At 48.2% G+C, this 16,965-nt stretch overlaps 1 protein-coding gene across 1 annotated transcript; it reads left to right on the forward strand.

Annotated features, from left to right (window-relative positions):
* The first annotated feature begins 1,677 nt into the window (after window positions 1-1,677).
* On the forward strand, window positions 1,678-15,463 carry Cyp2f4 (cytochrome P450, family 2, subfamily f, polypeptide 4). Its single transcript, NM_019303.2, has 10 exons — window positions 1,678-1,736; window positions 3,207-3,397; window positions 3,486-3,648; window positions 5,841-5,990; window positions 10,153-10,313; window positions 10,774-10,950; window positions 11,308-11,449; window positions 12,231-12,418; window positions 13,870-14,011; window positions 15,021-15,463. The coding sequence occupies exons 2-10, from the start codon at window positions 3,227-3,229 to the stop codon at window positions 15,200-15,202; spliced, it is 1,476 nt and encodes a 491-aa protein (NP_062176.1). The 5' UTR covers window positions 1,678-1,736; window positions 3,207-3,226; the 3' UTR covers window positions 15,203-15,463.
* The last annotated feature ends 1,502 nt before the right edge of the window (window positions 15,464-16,965 follow it).

Consider the following 16,965-nt stretch of genomic DNA (forward strand, 5'->3'; position numbering starts at 1 on the left):
TATGAGTCACGGACACGAGAAGAGACGGCAACGTAGAAGAACGTATTGTGACATAAGGATGGGAGAAATGCAGAGAGAAAGACAGGCAGGGCCGGGGCTGTAGCTGCTCCGTTGGTAGAGTGTCTGTCTGCCATGCATGAAGCCCTGGGTTCCACCCTCCTCAACTACCAAAACCTAGCGTGGATGCCTGTAGCACCATCGTTCCAGAGGTGAAGCTGAAAGTCCCCAAGGTCAAGGTCACCTCAGGCTACGTAGCAAGCTCTGGGTCACGCGGACCAGATTAGAGAGATGGTTCGGTGGTTAAGAGCCTGCGCCACTCTTACAGAAGATCCAACCGCCTACAATTCCAGATCCGGGATCCAACTCTGACGTCTGTAGGCAGCTGCACGCACATGGACAAACCAGATCCATACACATAATTATTATTTTAAAAATAATGTTACAGAGAAAGGATGGCTTCAAGGGCTTCATCTCCCACCTTCCAGAAGGAGAACAAAGCTGGATGCACCTCTAAGGGTCCCCAAAAATGGCTACAATGTATCCATTTTTCCTTTTTTTTTTAATAAATTTTTTTTAAGATTTATTTATTTATTTTGTATATAAGCACACTGTAGCTGTCTTCAGACACACCAGAAGAGGGCATCGGATCCCATTACAGATGGTTGTGAGCCACCATGTGGTTGCTGGGAATTGAACTCAGGACCTCTGGAAGAGCAGTCAGTGCTCTTAACCACTGAGCCATCTCTCCAGCCCTTTCCGTCCCTTTTATTCTCTATTTCCTTCTTTCTCTCTTTTTTTTTTAACTTGACAAGCAGCCATATCACATGTGTCGCTTTAATACAATGCCTCTAAGGCTATTTTATTGCCAAAATGAGAGAGACAGAATGAGAGTCATAAAGAATTCCAGAGACAAACCGCAAGACTGCAAGAAGAATCCAGTAAGAGAGATGCCAGTCAATGAAAGGAGAGGCCCTTGGCCCTGTGAAGGCTCAATGCCCCCATGGAGGGGAAAGCCAGGGCAGGGAGATGGGAGGGAGTGGGTAGGTGGGTGGGGGATCACTCTCAAAGAGGCAGGGTGAATGCGGAAGGGATAGGGAGACTCCAGAGGGGAAATCAGGGGAAAGGGGATAACATTTGAAATGTAAATAAAGAAAATATCCAATTAAAAAAAGAGAGTTAGAGACACCAGGAAATGAGGACTCAACGCAGAGGGAACGAGCCTTACACAAGGACTCCTGGCCAAAGTAACAAAACTGGACTTGAACCCATAAACACAGAACAAAAGAGCTTAAGCTAGAACTGGCTCCAGTATTGGATCCACAATATTCCCTCCCTGGCTCATTAATTTTTTAGCCAACACCCCATAACCCCACCTTGTCCTCAAAAACCAGACCCAGAGTCAAGAGCCTTTGCCCTATTCCAAGGCAAACAGCAAGCAGTGTCCACACCAAGGAGAGTTACGGTCAGCCTTCAAGCCAGGAGGACCCAGTAAAGTGACAGAAGGCTCTAGAGGTGTGGCCCCATTTACCCCACCATGCCAGCTGGCTAAGAGCCCAGGGTCTACAAGGAAGGTATGATGGAATGGCAGGAGGAGATTAAGCTCATTGGAAGAACCAAGAAAGAGGGCAGGGCAGAGGAGGAGCATGGAGAGACAAATTAAGAGCAGGTGCCCCACACACATACACCCCTCAGCACACACAAGAGCTCCAGAACAGTACTACAGAATACTGATACAGGTGAGGGGTAACTCTGCAGAGAGGTTGCTGGCTGCATCTCTGAGACTCTCTTCTGGGACTTGTATGTCTGTCTCAACTTCTGTGGGACCATGTCCTCTGTCCTCCTTAGTCCCTTTTAGGAGAAGGCTCTCTCTCTCTCTCTCTCTCTCTCTCTCTCTCTCTCTCTCTCTCTCTCTCCCTCCCTCCCTCCCTCTCTCCCCTCTCTCTGTCTCCCATCCATCTCCCTGCCCCCTTCTTTATTCCCTTCTTTTTCTTCTTTTTAACTTAACAAACAGCAATTATCATGCGTGTCATTTTAATACGTGTCTTTTAAGATCCTTTATTTTGAAATGTCTATCTCTGGATGGTTTCATAGTTTTCTGGTTTGGTTTCTTTGTTGTTTGTTTGGCTTTGTTTGGGGTTTTATTATTGTTTTATTTGGAGGAGTTGTTTTGTTTTTGTTGTTTTGCTTCTTGCAATGAGGTTTTGACTAATGGCCCTTGACTGGCTGGAAACCCACTATGTAGATAAGGCTAACCTCAAACCTTTAGTGATCTTCCTGCCTCTGCCTCCCCTATGCTGGGTCGCAGGCACACAGCAATATGACTGTTTCTCGGTGTGCATCTATGAGCTAGGTCTAGTGTATACCTGTAATTCTGGCACTCAAGACACTGGAGCTGGAGGAGTGACTCTGAAGCCAGCATGGGCTGCTGCGTGAGACCCTGTCTAAATAGACCAGGAAAAAAGTGTGTGTGTATCTGTCTCTTCACCATCTCTCTTCTTTCTCTTTCTTAGTAATCCTCTCTCTCTTTCTCTCTCTCTCTCTCTCTCTCTCTCTCTCTCTCTCTCTCTCTCTCTCTCTCTTTCTCCTTCCTGGCCCCCGTCAGTCTCTCTCCTGTTATTTTCTCTGATTGTACCCATCTCCGTGTGTCTCTCTATCTTTTGCTATCTCTTTTTGTGAGAGACAGTGTTTTGGTAGATGGTTTAAGATAGACAGATGAGAGATAAAAGAAAGATAGATAGATGTTAGATGGATAGATAGATGATTGATAGATAGATAGATAGATAGATAGATAGATAGATAGATAGATAGATGGATGGATGGATGTTAGATGGATTGTTGATAGATGATAGACAATCAGTAGATAGATGGTTAGCAGATGATAAATTGGTAGCTGATAGAAAGCTACATAAACAGTAAACACATAGATTGTTTCCAATGTCATGACTATTTCTTTGGGTCCCTGTAGCTGTCTGTCTCCACCTGTCTCTGCAGTCCTTCTCATGTTTACGTTTTGACAATTTGTCTGTGTCGTCAAACACCTTTCCTTCTCTCCTCTTCCTTCTTCCTCCTCTACCTTTTAACGCTCTGACATCATTCTGTCTCTCCTTCCCTCCGCTGTCCCACCACCTGGACTCTAAGGAGGAAAATTCCAGAAGAATGTGAATAGAGGGACCCCACACTTGACTTCTCCCACTTTGTCCCACCAGGCACTGCAGCTGCCTTCACTATGGATGGTGTGAGCACAGCCATCTTGCTTCTCCTCCTGGCTGTCATCTCTCTGTCCCTGACCTTCACCTCATGGGGCAAGGGCCAGCTCCCTCCAGGACCCAAGCCTCTCCCAATCCTAGGAAACCTGCTGCAGCTTCGCTCCCAAGACTTGCTGACCTCACTCACCAAGGTGCAGGGTACTTGCGTTTGGCAAAGGGTGATGGAGATGGGTTGCCATGGCCACCAAGCCCCCTGTAAACTCTCTCTTCTACCTCCAGCTTAGCAAGGACTATGGGTCAGTGTTCACGGTGTACCTGGGGCCCAGGCGTGTGATTGTCCTCAGCGGATATCAAACTGTGAAGGAGGCTCTTGTGGACAAAGGGGAGGAGTTCAGTGGCCGAGGCTCATACCCCATCTTTTTCAACTTCACCAAGGGCAACGGTGAGCCTGCTCCCACCTCCTCCAGCCTCTAGACTTTTGCACATCTAGAAAGGGAATGAGGGTAAGAGGCTGTCCTCTCAACGACATTCAGAGCTCAGATCTCACTAATGACCTCATGAAGGATGCAGACAAGCAATGCTGAAAAGAGGGTAGGATCTACCTCACCTCCAGCTCCCACCTATACCTTGAACTGGGCAGCCATACCAGCCTCCACATCCACTCAGTCGAACCTTACGTTCACCCCATCCTTACTCTATCAACCACATTGTCAAATCTCCACTCCATTGAGTAGCCAAGTCATAGGCCTTTGTCTCACCAATCTCTTTCAGGACTACATCCATGTTCCCCTGTTTCAAATCCCATCTCAATTGGGGAGAGGGTGTCTGTTTGCACAGTGTTTGAGACAGGGTCTCTCTCCATCTCTCTTCACACCACTGATAGTCATGGCCACGCCTAGCAGAACATGGGCGGTGGGAATAGAACCTGTGGCAAGCACTTTACCCACTGAGCCATCTCCCTCATCTTCTTTCTTCGGCAACAGCTAATTCTGTGTCAAGAGAAATCAGAATTTTTTTTAAAGAAATCCAATATTTGGGGCTGGAGAAATGGCTTGGCAAATTAAGAGTACTGGCTGTTCTTCCAGAGGACCCAGATTCAATTCCCAGCAACCATGAAGCAACTCACAACTGTCCGTGACTCCAGTTTCAGGGGATCTGACACTCTCACACAGAAATATGTGTGGGCAAGACACCAATACACATACAATTAAAAAAAGGACACATATAAAAACCAAGACGTTCTCCCGTGATTCCTAAGATGCAGGCCATCGTGAGACTGACATCCCAGCATGGTCAGAACTGCACTGGGGAGCTACAGGAACCCAAAAAAACGTACCTGACCCAGCCAGGAAGGAATTCCTGCCCAGAGGTCCTCCTAAGACCGGAAAGAAGAAGATAACTAGTCAGGTCAAGGCGGGGTGACATGTTCAGGGCCTGAAGATGACTCGGAGGGCGAAGCACTCGCTGCAGAAGCGTGAGGTTGGGAGTTTGGATCCCCAGCCTTCACATAAATGCCAGGTGGACGTGGTAGCTATCTATAATCCCAGCACACACAGAAGTCAGAGACCAGGAATCACCAGAGCTAGGTAACTAGACTAGCTGGATCGGCAGACTCCGGATACAAGTGAAAGCCATCGCCTTAATAAAACAGATGTGGAAAGTGACGGAGAAAGATAGCTGGTATCAATACAAATAATAAATTATGGGGCCAGTTACATGGCTCAGGAGGTAAGGGTGTGTGCTGCCAAGCCTGAATACCTGAGTTCAATCCCTACAACCCACAAAGTAGAAAGAAAAAAAGTGATACCTGCTAGTTACATATATTTATGGCACATACACACACACACACACACACACACACACACACACACACACACATCCAATAAATAAATGTAACAATTTATAGTACTAATAAAAGTGAAAAGAAAGTCAGGCATGGTAGCACACACTTGTAATCGCAACATTTGGTGGGCAGAACCACAGGAATCTTTGCAAGTTCAAGGCTAGCCTGATTGAATGAGTTTCAGGCCAGTCAGAGTTACATAAAAAGTCACTGCCAAGAATAGAAGCAAAACGGTTGGGGTTTTGTTGTTTTGTTTTGTTTTTTGTTTTTGAAAGGTGGTTCTGTTATAGAGTCCTTGCCTTTGTGTCTGTGTAGCCCTTGGTTCAATCAATCCTAGTACCAAAAAATTAAGGAAGTGAGGAAGAGACTCACTTTCATGAAGGGTTGTGCAAAGGCTCAGACACCATGCCTGTCCTAGGATGGGCTCCCAGTGTCCTGGTATTTATTTTTCTTATTTATCTCTCTTATTTGTGCACTCAGTAATCAATAAGCAATCAAGATCTGTTGACAATGCAAAGGTCACTTTGACACAAAAATGTGTCTTTACTCTGCCTTTCTGACACCTCAAAGCGGCGAGTCTTTACAGGGGAATATGGAGGCAGAGTGATCAGCTGAGGAAAGCCCAGAGTCCTACAGAACCCAGTCCCAGGAGTCAGGAAGGGTTTGCTGGAAGAATTGAGGGAGATTCTAAACTGAATCCTCCTGACTGATCAGGAAGAGATGACTCCTCCGAGGCTGTGGTTTGGGGAAGGGTTGCCAGCTGAATCTGCCATTCCTTTTCCTTTTCCCAGGCATCGCCTTCTCCGATGGAGAACGCTGGAAGATCCTCCGAAGGTTCTCTGTCCAAATCCTGAGGAACTTTGGCATGGGAAAAAGAAGCATCGAGGAGCGGATCCTGGAAGAAGGCAGCTTCCTGCTGGACGTGCTGCGGAAAACGGAAGGTCAGGCCACACCACAGCATAGCACCCATCCTACTAGAGGTCTCTCACACTGCCCGTGCTGTGAACTGTCCGCCCGGGGGGGGGGGGTGGGCCTGAGGGCTTCTGAGGCGTCCCTAATGCTCACAGTTCTGTCATGTTGTCTGTAGCACTCAAAGTCCAACTTGTCTGTTTCTAGTGGGTAATGATGATAACATTCTTACATACTTACTGCACAGCTGGAGAGCTGAAGTGCACCAGTTCAATTCCCAGCACCCATAGGGTGAATCACCACCATTGCAGGGAATCCAGTGCCTTCTTCTGACCTCCACAGGTACAAAGCATACATATGGTGCACACATACACACACACACACACACACACACACACACACACGCACGCACGCACGCACGCACGCACGCAAAGCACTCACACACAAATTATAATGAATAGATCTAATTTAAAATGTTGGGGGAAAACCATCACAGCTGGACCTGAACGTAGTAGTGTATACCTGTAATCCCAGAATTCAGGAGATGGAGGCAAGAGGGCTAGGAGTTCAAGATCATTCTTGACTAAATAGTGAATTTGAAGACAGTCTATGTTGCACAAGACCCTGTTTCACAGGGTGAGGGGAAATCGGACTGGAAAGATGACTCTGTGATTAAGAGCACTTCCTGCTCCTACAGAGGGCTTGGGTTCAGTTCCAAGCAGCCACATGGTAGTTTACAATTTCCTGTAACTCCAGCTTCAGAGGATCCAATACCCTCTGGCCTCCATGGGCATCCATACACATGTGTGCGTGCACACACAGAAACACACAAGCAAACATACACATAATTAAAACTAAATACTTTGGATTGGATCATTTTATTTCTTATGGGATTTGTAATTAGGAAGGTAAAACACCCTCCTAGAATCCTCCAGGGGATGGTTAGGGCATAGCTCAATGGTAGAGCCCCTGCCTAGAATCCCCCAGTGAGGGGTTGGGGGCATAGCTCAGTGGTAGAGCCCCTGCCTAGAATCCCCCAGTGAGGGGCTGGGGGCGTGGCTCAGTGGTAGAGCCCCTGCCTAGAATCCCCCAGTGAGGGGTTGGGGGCATAGCTCAGTGGTAGAGCCCCTGCCTAGAATCCCCCACTGAGGGGCTGGGGGCGTGGCTCAGGTAGAGCCCCTGCCTAGAATCCCCCAGTGAGCCACTAGGGTCATGGCTCACAGGTAAAGTACTTGCCTAGTGTGCACAAGATAACAGTTCCAACTTAGCAGTACAAAATTCAAACAAAATCACAGTTTCCTACAGCTACAAGACCCTTGGGTATGGTCTTCTCTTTGAAAATTCATTAGCACTCAGAAGGTTGAGACAAGAGGATCATGAGTTCAAAGCCAGTCTTCACAGTTCAAGATCCTAAACCAGAAAAAAAAATTACATAAACCAATGGAGTCTCATAATCTGCCCCACTTTACAGAAGAAGCTAAAATGCAGAATACAAACACACACACACACACAAACACACAGAGAGAGAGACAGACAGACACACACACACACACACACACACACACACACACACTTCTTCCCCAAATCTTACTAGCTTTGAGGGGGGAAATTGGGATCGCGTGTAACGTAAGTGAGGTCATAGCTGCTTATGGTAGCTTCTTAACGCTCTGATACACTCCACAAATGGAGTTAGTAAGATGCCTTAGCAAAGGTGCTCACTGCGAAGCCTGGCCACACAATCGAAGGAAAGAGCATGTCCTCTGACTTCCATTGTTATGTCATTGCACACACATACACATACCAAATACATTTTTTCAATTACCACAAACATATTATATTATATTAATATAACACAAACTTTTTGTGTGCTTCCTTGTTTTATATAGGTTGTCATTCTGTAGCCCAAGCTAGCCTAAAACCTATAGCAATTCTCCTGCCTCAGTCTCCCAAGTGCTTCGATTATAGGTGAAGATACCATGCTCGGCCAGATTCAAATTCATCATCTTACATGGGTTTTTAGGTTCGAAGTACTAAGGAGGTCAATAGAGTGCTCTCTCTCCCTCTCTCTTTCTTCTTCTTCTTCTTCTTCTTCTTCTTCTTCTTCTTCTTCTTCTTCTTCTTCTTCTTCTTCTTCTTCTTCTCCTTCTCCTTCTCCTTCTCCTTCTCCTTCTCCTTCTCCTTCTCTTTCTCCTCCTTCTCCTTCTCCTTCTCCTCCTCCTCCTTCTTCTACTTCTTCTTCTTCCTCTTCTTCCTCCTCCTTCTTCTTCTCCTCCTTCCTCTTCCTCTTCCTCTTCCTCATTTTCCCACCAACACACTTTTTATTTTTCAAGAGAGGGTTTCTCTGTGTAGCTCTTGCTGTCCTGGAACTTGCCTGTAGACCAGACTAGTCTTGAACTCAGAAATCTGCCCGCCTCTGCCTCCTGAGTGCTGGGATTAAAGGTGTGCGCCACCACCAACCCAGCTAACATACTTTGTTTTATACCCACTTAACTCTTCTTTATAAGGACCTTACTGAGGTCCACCCAGGTAATTCAGAATATTTTTCCTATAATAAAATTCATTTTTGAGATTTTATAATCTTTTTAAATTATGTGTCTGGGGGAGACATGTGCACATGAGTGCAGCCGTCTGAAGAGGCCAGAGTCATTGGGTCCCCCTGGAGTTGAGGTACAGCCAATTGTGAGGTGACCAGTGTAGGTACCGAACCCCTGTGCTCTGCAAGAACAGTACATATCCCCAACCACTGAGCCATCTCTCCAGCCCAGTGTTACAAAACTCTGAATCACATCACATCTAAGATGAGATTCTGGGGTGGGGATGTGGACACCCACGGTGTCCGTGATTCTACCTACCACAGCAGTTTGCTTTGTGGCAGCCCCATGATGAGTCAGGACTCAGTTATGAATTTCCCTGACTCTTTCTAAGAGCTGCATGAGGAGGGGACTGTTACCACACCCATTTTACAGGCGAGAACTGAGGTTCAAATAAAGAAAAAGCACGGAGACTAAGAGCCCACGCTAGACTCGAAGCAAAGTTCTCCCTCCAGCTACTGTTTTAGGAACTGTGCTCTTACAGCTCAGATGTTAAGATGCAGGCTTTGTTTGTTTGTTTGTTCTCAAAACAGGCTGGCTAGGAACTCACAGTGAGCCTCCTGCCTCAGCCTCCCAAGTGCTGGGATTACAGGCCTGCACCACCGGACCTAGCACTTGTTGCTTTTATTGTATCCCATAGTGTTTGGCTGTTGGATGGTTAGAGGTTAGACACTATGTCTGTGGTATACCCTGTGGTAAAGTTGTCCTCAGGCATTGTGTGCGGTACTGTGCTGTGCAGTCTGCTGCACCCCAATGTTAACACACTGTGTGTCACCTCTCTTGTGTGTCTTAGGATGTCACAGTGTGCTATGCACCATCCCACGAGCTGCTGTGAGTTGCTGCCGTGTGCTGGGCAGACAGATGTTGGGGTGTACTGACATCATGAGGCATTAGATTGTGACTGCACCTCGGGATGTCCGTGGGCTGTCTGTCTTGGCATATTTTGTGTTTGGTTGGTTTAGGAGGTTTGGTTTGGTTTCTTTCACTGAGACAAGGTCTGTCATGTATGCGTTTGTGTTAACGTGTGCCGTGTGTGGGGGTGCCTGTCAAGGCCAGAAGAAAGAGTCAGATCTCCTGGAATTATAGGCAATCATTAACAGCCTGAGCTAGCCTCCCTGAGACAACCCTCTGCTCCCCAGCTGTCTGATTTTGAGACAGTTTTTGAGCCTTACAACCCAGCCTGGCCTCACGCTTGCAGCAATCATCCTCCCTGGGCCCCTCAGCTGGGATTACAAGTGCTAGCCACCCTTGAGACACTTTTGGCTGTACTTGCTGGTGATTTTTGTGGGCAGCTGTTTGCTCTGATGCCCGTGTGCTGTGTTGTGGGCAGTGTAAAGTGTCCAAGAACAGACAGTCCTTTTGTTAAGCGTTCTTGTTCTGCAGGATAAGGTGAGTTTTGTTGTGCGTGACATTCCCAAATTATTTGAGAGTGTTGTCATATTGCACATTGAGCAGTCTAGTGAGAGCATTCTGGGCTGCAAGATGTTGTTTCATGGGTGGGTGAACAGTGAGCAAACAGAAACCGTGGCAGCATTCCGTCTGGCTGTCGCACACGATGTATTAGCAGAGCTCTGCGCTGACCCACTTCACCTCTCCACCTCAGGCAAGCCCTTTGACCCCGTGTTTATCCTGAGCCGCTCGGTCTCCAACATTATTTGCTCTGTCATCTTCGGCAGTCGTTTCGATTATGACGATGAACGGCTGCTCACCATTATCCACTTTATCAATGACAACTTCCAGATTATGAGCAGCCCCTGGGGCGAGGTAAGCACTCTGAGGTCAACCAGATGGGGTAGTGGGCCCACCAGCTCCTAAAAAGCACCAGGGGCCGGAATCCCCATACTAAGGAGACCGAGGCTAGAGGACTGCCACAAGTTCCTGACCAACCTAGACTACATAGAAACAATTCCTCCAGCCGGGACTGAAGAACCAGGTTATGTCTCAGAAAAATAAATTCATAAAACCAACAGAGATCTAGCCGGCCTGACCTGCCCCCACTCCTTACCTTATAACCCCACCCCCAGTCACAGGGTTCACCGATCCTCCTCTGTCCTCCCCACCGCCCCCACCCCCAACCCCCCGCCCCCACGCCTGCCCCTTCCTCTTGGCTGAGGAACTTGGCTGCCCCTGCCAAGACCGGGTCAAGGTCAATTTAATGTTTGCCTCGTGTAGTCCATCAACCCCCCAGCTTGCTTTATGAAGCCCCTTCAACTCTGGTCCCCAGATGTACAACATCTTCCCGAGTCTCCTGGACTGGGTGCCTGGGCCGCACAGACGCGTGTTCCGGAACTTTGGGGGCATGAAAGATCTCATCGCCCGCAGCGTCCGCGAGCACCAGGACTCCCTGGACCCCAACTCTCCCCGGGACTTCATCGACTGCTTCCTCACAAAAATGGTACAGGTAGGCATGAGATGAAGATTCTCCCTCTGCGCTGCTGTGAAGTCCTCCTGCTGCCCCCAGCCTCAAACATGCAGGGGTCTCAGCTCGGGTAGAGTCGTGACGCTGTGGCACCTGGCCCTGCTGAACGCCTGCCCAGAGAGACTACCAATTAACAAGTCATTAAGCCGTTGTTGTGGATGGTCAAGTTGTTCAACTTGGGCCTTGACACTTTTTATCTCTCCCTTCACTCTCCTCGGCTCCCACAAAAAAGGTAGCTCAAGAGAGGGACAGAACCAGCGACTAGTAATGGCAGCACACAGGCCCCAAAGTCTAAGCTTCTCCCAGTCCCTGACTCACAGGACCGTCTGTCAACCACAGGAGAAGCAAGACCCACTGAGCCACTTCAATATGGACACCCTACTGATGACCACACACAACCTGCTCTTTGGTGGAACGGAGACTGTGGGCACCACTTTACGCCATGCCTTCCTCATTCTTATGAAGTACCCCAAAGTGCAAGGTATACGGGCAGCAAAGCCCTCTCTACATCCCCCCTCCCTTCTCCCACCCTCCACTCCTGCCCCACCCCATCCAGAGAGTCTAGTAGAGCCCTCCATTAACAACCTTCTCATACAAGCCAAACCAACTGAGAGGCTAATGCCTGCCTCTTGGCCCTCGGGGTCCACACAGTGCCATCCGGACCTTGCCTGGGTACTATTGGACCTGCCCACAACACATGTGACTATCCGACCTCTGAGTCCTTCTCCCTCTGTCCTCTCAAAGCCCCTCCCCTGAGCCCCAGACACAAGGTCTAGCTAAGGACACTGACCGGTTCTGGATGTCGTGGACTGTGGACCGCCTCTAGCATATGAGCCTCCCCCTCTCCAGGCTCCGCCTCCCTCTCTCCAGGCTCCGCCTCCCAGTTGTCTTCCTGGCTTGGTGGGAGAGAGCTAGCTCTCCTGTACACCCATGAGGTCCATGAGCCTCAAAGCCCTTCTTGAAGTCAAATGAAGGTCCTAGGAACCAAACAGCCCTAAAGCCCACCTACCCCAACCCACACCCAGAAACCCCTGCAACAGTCAACATTTTCCCTCTCCCGAAAACAAATGCTTTGAAACCCAGAGTAGCCAAAACTCTCACAACTATCCTCCTGCATCAGTTTCCCGCATGCAATGATTACAGGTCACAGCCAACAGCTAGAAAAGCTCTGACTTGACTCTCCCGTGCACTCCCACAAACTTGTTCCAGTCCCAGCCGTTCCTCAGGAAACACCATCTACTACTGTCCCCTTCCACCTCCAGCCCGTGTGCAGGAAGAGATTGATTGTGTGGTGGGACGTTCGCGGATGCCCACGCTGGAGGACCGTGCATCCATGCCTTACACAGACGCGGTGATCCACGAAGTGCAGCGCTTTGCAGACGTCATCCCCATGAACCTGCCCCACCGCGTCATTCGGGACACACCTTTCAGGGGCTTCCTGATACCCAAGGTGTGCTGGGCTCCTGAAAGGACATGGGGGTAACCTAGGATAAGTATCTCAGACTTTTGTAATTGGCTAAGGGGTATCCTTAGACCCTAGCAATCAGCTCCTAGAGTGCCAAGCTGCAGAGGTGGGAAGTTTGCAAACATTTTTTTTCAAGTCTTAATTTTATTTTTTACATATATGGTGTTTCACCTAAATGTCTGTGTACCATATGTATGCAGAACCCTAGGAAGCCAAAAGAGGGCGCTGTGGCCTCTGGAACTGAAGTAACAGATGGTTGGGAGGCACCAAGAGGGTACTGGGAATCAAACCCAGGTTCTCTACAAGAGCAGCCAGTGCCCTTAACACCTGAGCACCTGAGCCATCTCTCCAGCGTTTGTTGTTGTTGTTTGTTTTTTGGTGAAGAAGTCTCTTTTTTTTTTAAATGATTTTATTTACTTAATGAATATGAGTACACTGTTGCTGTCTTCAGACACACCAGATCCCATTACAGATGGTTGTGAGTCACCATGTGGTTGCTGGGAATTGAACTCAGGACCTCTGGAAGAGCAGTCAGTGCTCTTAACCACTGAGCTATCTCTCCAGCCCAAGAAGTCTCTTGTAGCTCAGGTTGGCCTTGAATTCCCTATGTGACTGAGGCTGGATTTGAACTCCTGATCCTCCTGCCTCCTCCTCCACTGTATTGGAATTCTACCACCCCTGGCTTAGCCATCTTAGATTCTTTTTTTTTTTTTTTTTTTGGTTCTTTTTTTTTTTTTTTTTTTTTTTTTTTTTTTCGGAGCTGGGGACCGAACCCAGGGCCTTGCGCTTCCTAGGCAAGCGCTCTACCACTGAGCTAAATCCCCAGCCCCGCCATCTTAGATTCTTAAAAACAGAGTTCCTTCATACCGGAAGGGATTGGAACTCCATACAGCTTCCTAGCTCAAGCCCCTTCCTTGGACCCCTCTCCAGAATTACTGGGGTCTGGAATTTTATCTGAACATCTCCTGAGGCCAAAACACCATTCTTGGAGGACACCTTCTCCAAAAACAACCCCCCTACTTCCCACCCCACTTTGCACCCCGTGCACCTCCACTGAGAACTTCTACAAAGCCCGGGGCCAAGGGTGGCCCCCGTCCATTTCTCATCACTAGGAGATGTAGCTGGAGTCCTACCTTGTCAAATCCATAGTGCTTTGCTCAATCTTTGCAGCACAGAAACCTGAGTTTTGGGGGGAGGGAGGGAATCAAACAAGCAAGTATCCACATAGCAATTCACAACCACCAGTTCCAGGAAACCTGCCTCCGTCTTCTGACAACCGTGCGCGCACGCGGCGCGCACACACACACACACACACACACATACACACACACACACACACACACACACACACACACGTGTAGACAGACACTCATACACATAAAATGTTGTTAATCCTCGGTGAGTGTACATCACTGAATGTCTCTTCGCCCACACAGGGCACAGATGTCATCACGCTCCTTAACACCGTGCACTATGACTCCGACCAATTCAAGACCCCTCAGGAGTTCAATCCTGAGCATTTTCTGGATGCCAATCAATCCTTCAAGAAGAGCCCCGCCTTCATGCCATTTTCGGCGGGTAAGAGATGGAGTGAACTTTAATCCTAACCCTACTCTTCTTTTTTTTTTTAAGATTTATTTACTTTGTGTATATTGAGTACACTGTCACTGTCTTCAGACACACCAGAAGAGAGGGCATCGGATTCCATTACAGATGGTTGTGAGTCACCATGTGGTTGCTGGGATTTGAACTCAGGACCTCTGGAAGAGCAGTCAGTGCTCTAACCACTGAGCCATCTCTCCAGCCCCTAACCCTACTCTTCAAACCGTCTCGATCTATCCAACCCCCTCCTTGACTTGGCATACAGAAATTTCCCTTTTCTAATTCGGCTCCAAACACCGAGGGGGAAGCCAAGACAATCATTTAAGAATGATTATTTTTTTTAAAGATTTGTTTATTTATTATATATAAGTACACTGTAGCTGTCTTCAGACACACCAGAAGAGGGCATCAGATCTCATTACAGATGGTTGTGAGCCACCATGTGGTTGCTGGGATTTGAACTCAGAACCTCTGGAAGAACAGTCAGTGCTCTTAACCGCTGAGCCATCTCTCCAGCCCTTAAGAATGATTATTATCAGAATCTCCACTAGGTGGCGCGGTTAGCTCTGGTTTTCCTTAACGCTACCTTGCAGCGCTGGCGAGGGAAGGATAGCAGGAAGCTTGAAGGAGGCAGGCATTCTAATTACTCTGTACCGGGAGGAGGAAATGAGGACTAAAGTCAGATAAATTGCCTTTTGTGTGCCAGATGCTGCCTCTGAGAAGGGGCAGTGGCTGAGAGTTGGTCTCCGTAGCCAGATCACAGTGGATTGCACCCCAGTTCTGTCCCAGCTGTGGTGATGTTCTGATAAAAGATTTGAACCCAGGCAGTTGCATTCATATTGGCAACTACCTTGGCTTCATTCCCTCCTGTGTCAGTGATAACCCCAATCATTCCCTTCAAATCCACACATTTTCCTCTAAGAATATGGGGTGCAGCCCACACTCTCTTACCTCTCCACTGCTCTCGGCCCTCCCACCCATACAGGACGCCGACTGTGTCTGGGAGAGCCACTGGCACGCATGGAGCTGTTCATATACCTCACCTCCATTCTCCAGAACTTCACGTTGCATCCGCTGGTGGAGCCTGAGGACATCGACCTGACCCCGCTCAGCTCAGGGCTGGGCAATTTGCCAAGGCCTTTCCAGTTGTGTATGCGCATTCGCTGAGTACTGCACCAGGGGACTGCTCTGGCCCTCTTCCAGGGGTTTCACTGTTGTGGGCCTCCATTGACGTCTCTCTCACGTTCCCTTCCCTAAACCCGGGGCCTGCCACGTGTCGGTACTTTACCCTTCCTATCTTAAGCGCATCTTCATGGAAAAAATGACGTGACAAAGGGGAAATACCCATCTTATACGCACAGACCCTGTTCTGCGATGCACCCTTTTCCTGGCTGTTTGTATCATTTCCTAGTAAATACCTTACTAGTAGATGTGTGTCTGGCTTGGCTGAATGAATGGAAGAGATAAACCCTTTATGGCAGCAGTTTCCGGTTGAGTTACAATACTCATCTAAGACAATCTACATATCAGATATTTACATTATGATTCACAACACCAAAATTACGGTTATAAAGCAGCAACAAAAATAATTTTATGTTTAGGGTCACCACAACTTGAGGAGTCATTGGGGACCGCAGCATTAGGAAGGTTAAGAACCACTGCTTTATGGTGAGGAAGGAGGTCTGGATGAAGGGGGTGGGAGGGGACACGCCCATATTAAGCCATGCCCATCTTAGACCACGCCCCTCCCAAACCCCTCCTGGAGTTACCAGATGCAAAGTCAAAGACTTGTCTGGGCTATGGAATGAGTTCAAAGTCAACTTAATTGTTTCATAGTCCATTTTTTGAAGTATTGAAGCTATAGCTTACTGATAGAGTTCTTGCAAACATGTATGACGCCCACGGTCCAGTCTCCAGTACTGCAAATGAAGGCGGGTGGGGGGCGGGGCGGGGGGGGAGCTAATGTTTTCTGGAAACCATGAAAGGAAAGGATGTGGGGGCATAAAGGTTAGTCTGCAAACGTGGGGTAACAATACTTCTTTGTTGCATAGGGAGAACTAAAGGAGTCATCTAGAGCTCTTTCCTTGGGGAGCACAGAGAGGCAGAGAAACCAAGAAAGAGGTGGGAAAGGTCGCCAGGGGAGATACCAAGCAGGGGGCCTGTGGGGTTGAAGCTGGAGACCCTAGAGCAACCATTACAAAAGCTTCAACTGTGCTTCCCAAGGAAAGAGCTCTAGATGACTCCTTTAGTTCTCCCTACACAACAAAGAAGTATTGTTACCCCACGTTTGCAGACTAACCTTAGACTAAGAAAGCTGCATCGGGGTTTGTGCAAGATCACAAAACGAGCGGAGCTGAAATCGGAACACTGGTGCACTCACCACAGACGCTGCAAGTCCAACCACCCACCGCCTTTTAATAAACCAGAGGCTGCAGAGGGACAAAAGAAAACATTGTCAGAGACAGGAGAGAGTAGAGATAAAGAAAAATGGGAGCCGGAGAGTTGGCTCAGCAGTTAAGAGCACTTCCTGCTATTCCAAAGGACCCTGGTTCAAGTCCCAGCGCCCACATGGTAGCTCACAACAGTTCACTCCTGTTCCAGGGGATCTGATGCCTTTTCTAGTTACCACAGGCACTAGCCATACGTGTGTCACACAGACATGAATGCAGGCATGACATTCATACATATAACATAAAGATTTAAAAAAAAGAAGAAGAAGAAAGAGAAATGGGAGAGTGAGAACACCAAAGAGGGGGGAGAGGAGACACAAGCAAAGAAAAAGGGAAATAGACCTGCTGAAAGGACCAGTACTGGTACAGGACACCCAAGACCAAGTTCTCAAAGAAGATTCATTTGCCCCAGAGAGACAAGTGTAGAGAATAAGAGGCGAAGACAGGAGATAGAGGATGGGGGGGGGGGCGCAAGGGAAT

This window comes from Rattus norvegicus, chromosome 1 (assembly GCF_036323735.1).
Source record: "Rattus norvegicus strain BN/NHsdMcwi chromosome 1, GRCr8, whole genome shotgun sequence".
Taxonomy (NCBI): Eukaryota; Metazoa; Chordata; class Mammalia; order Rodentia; family Muridae; genus Rattus; species Rattus norvegicus.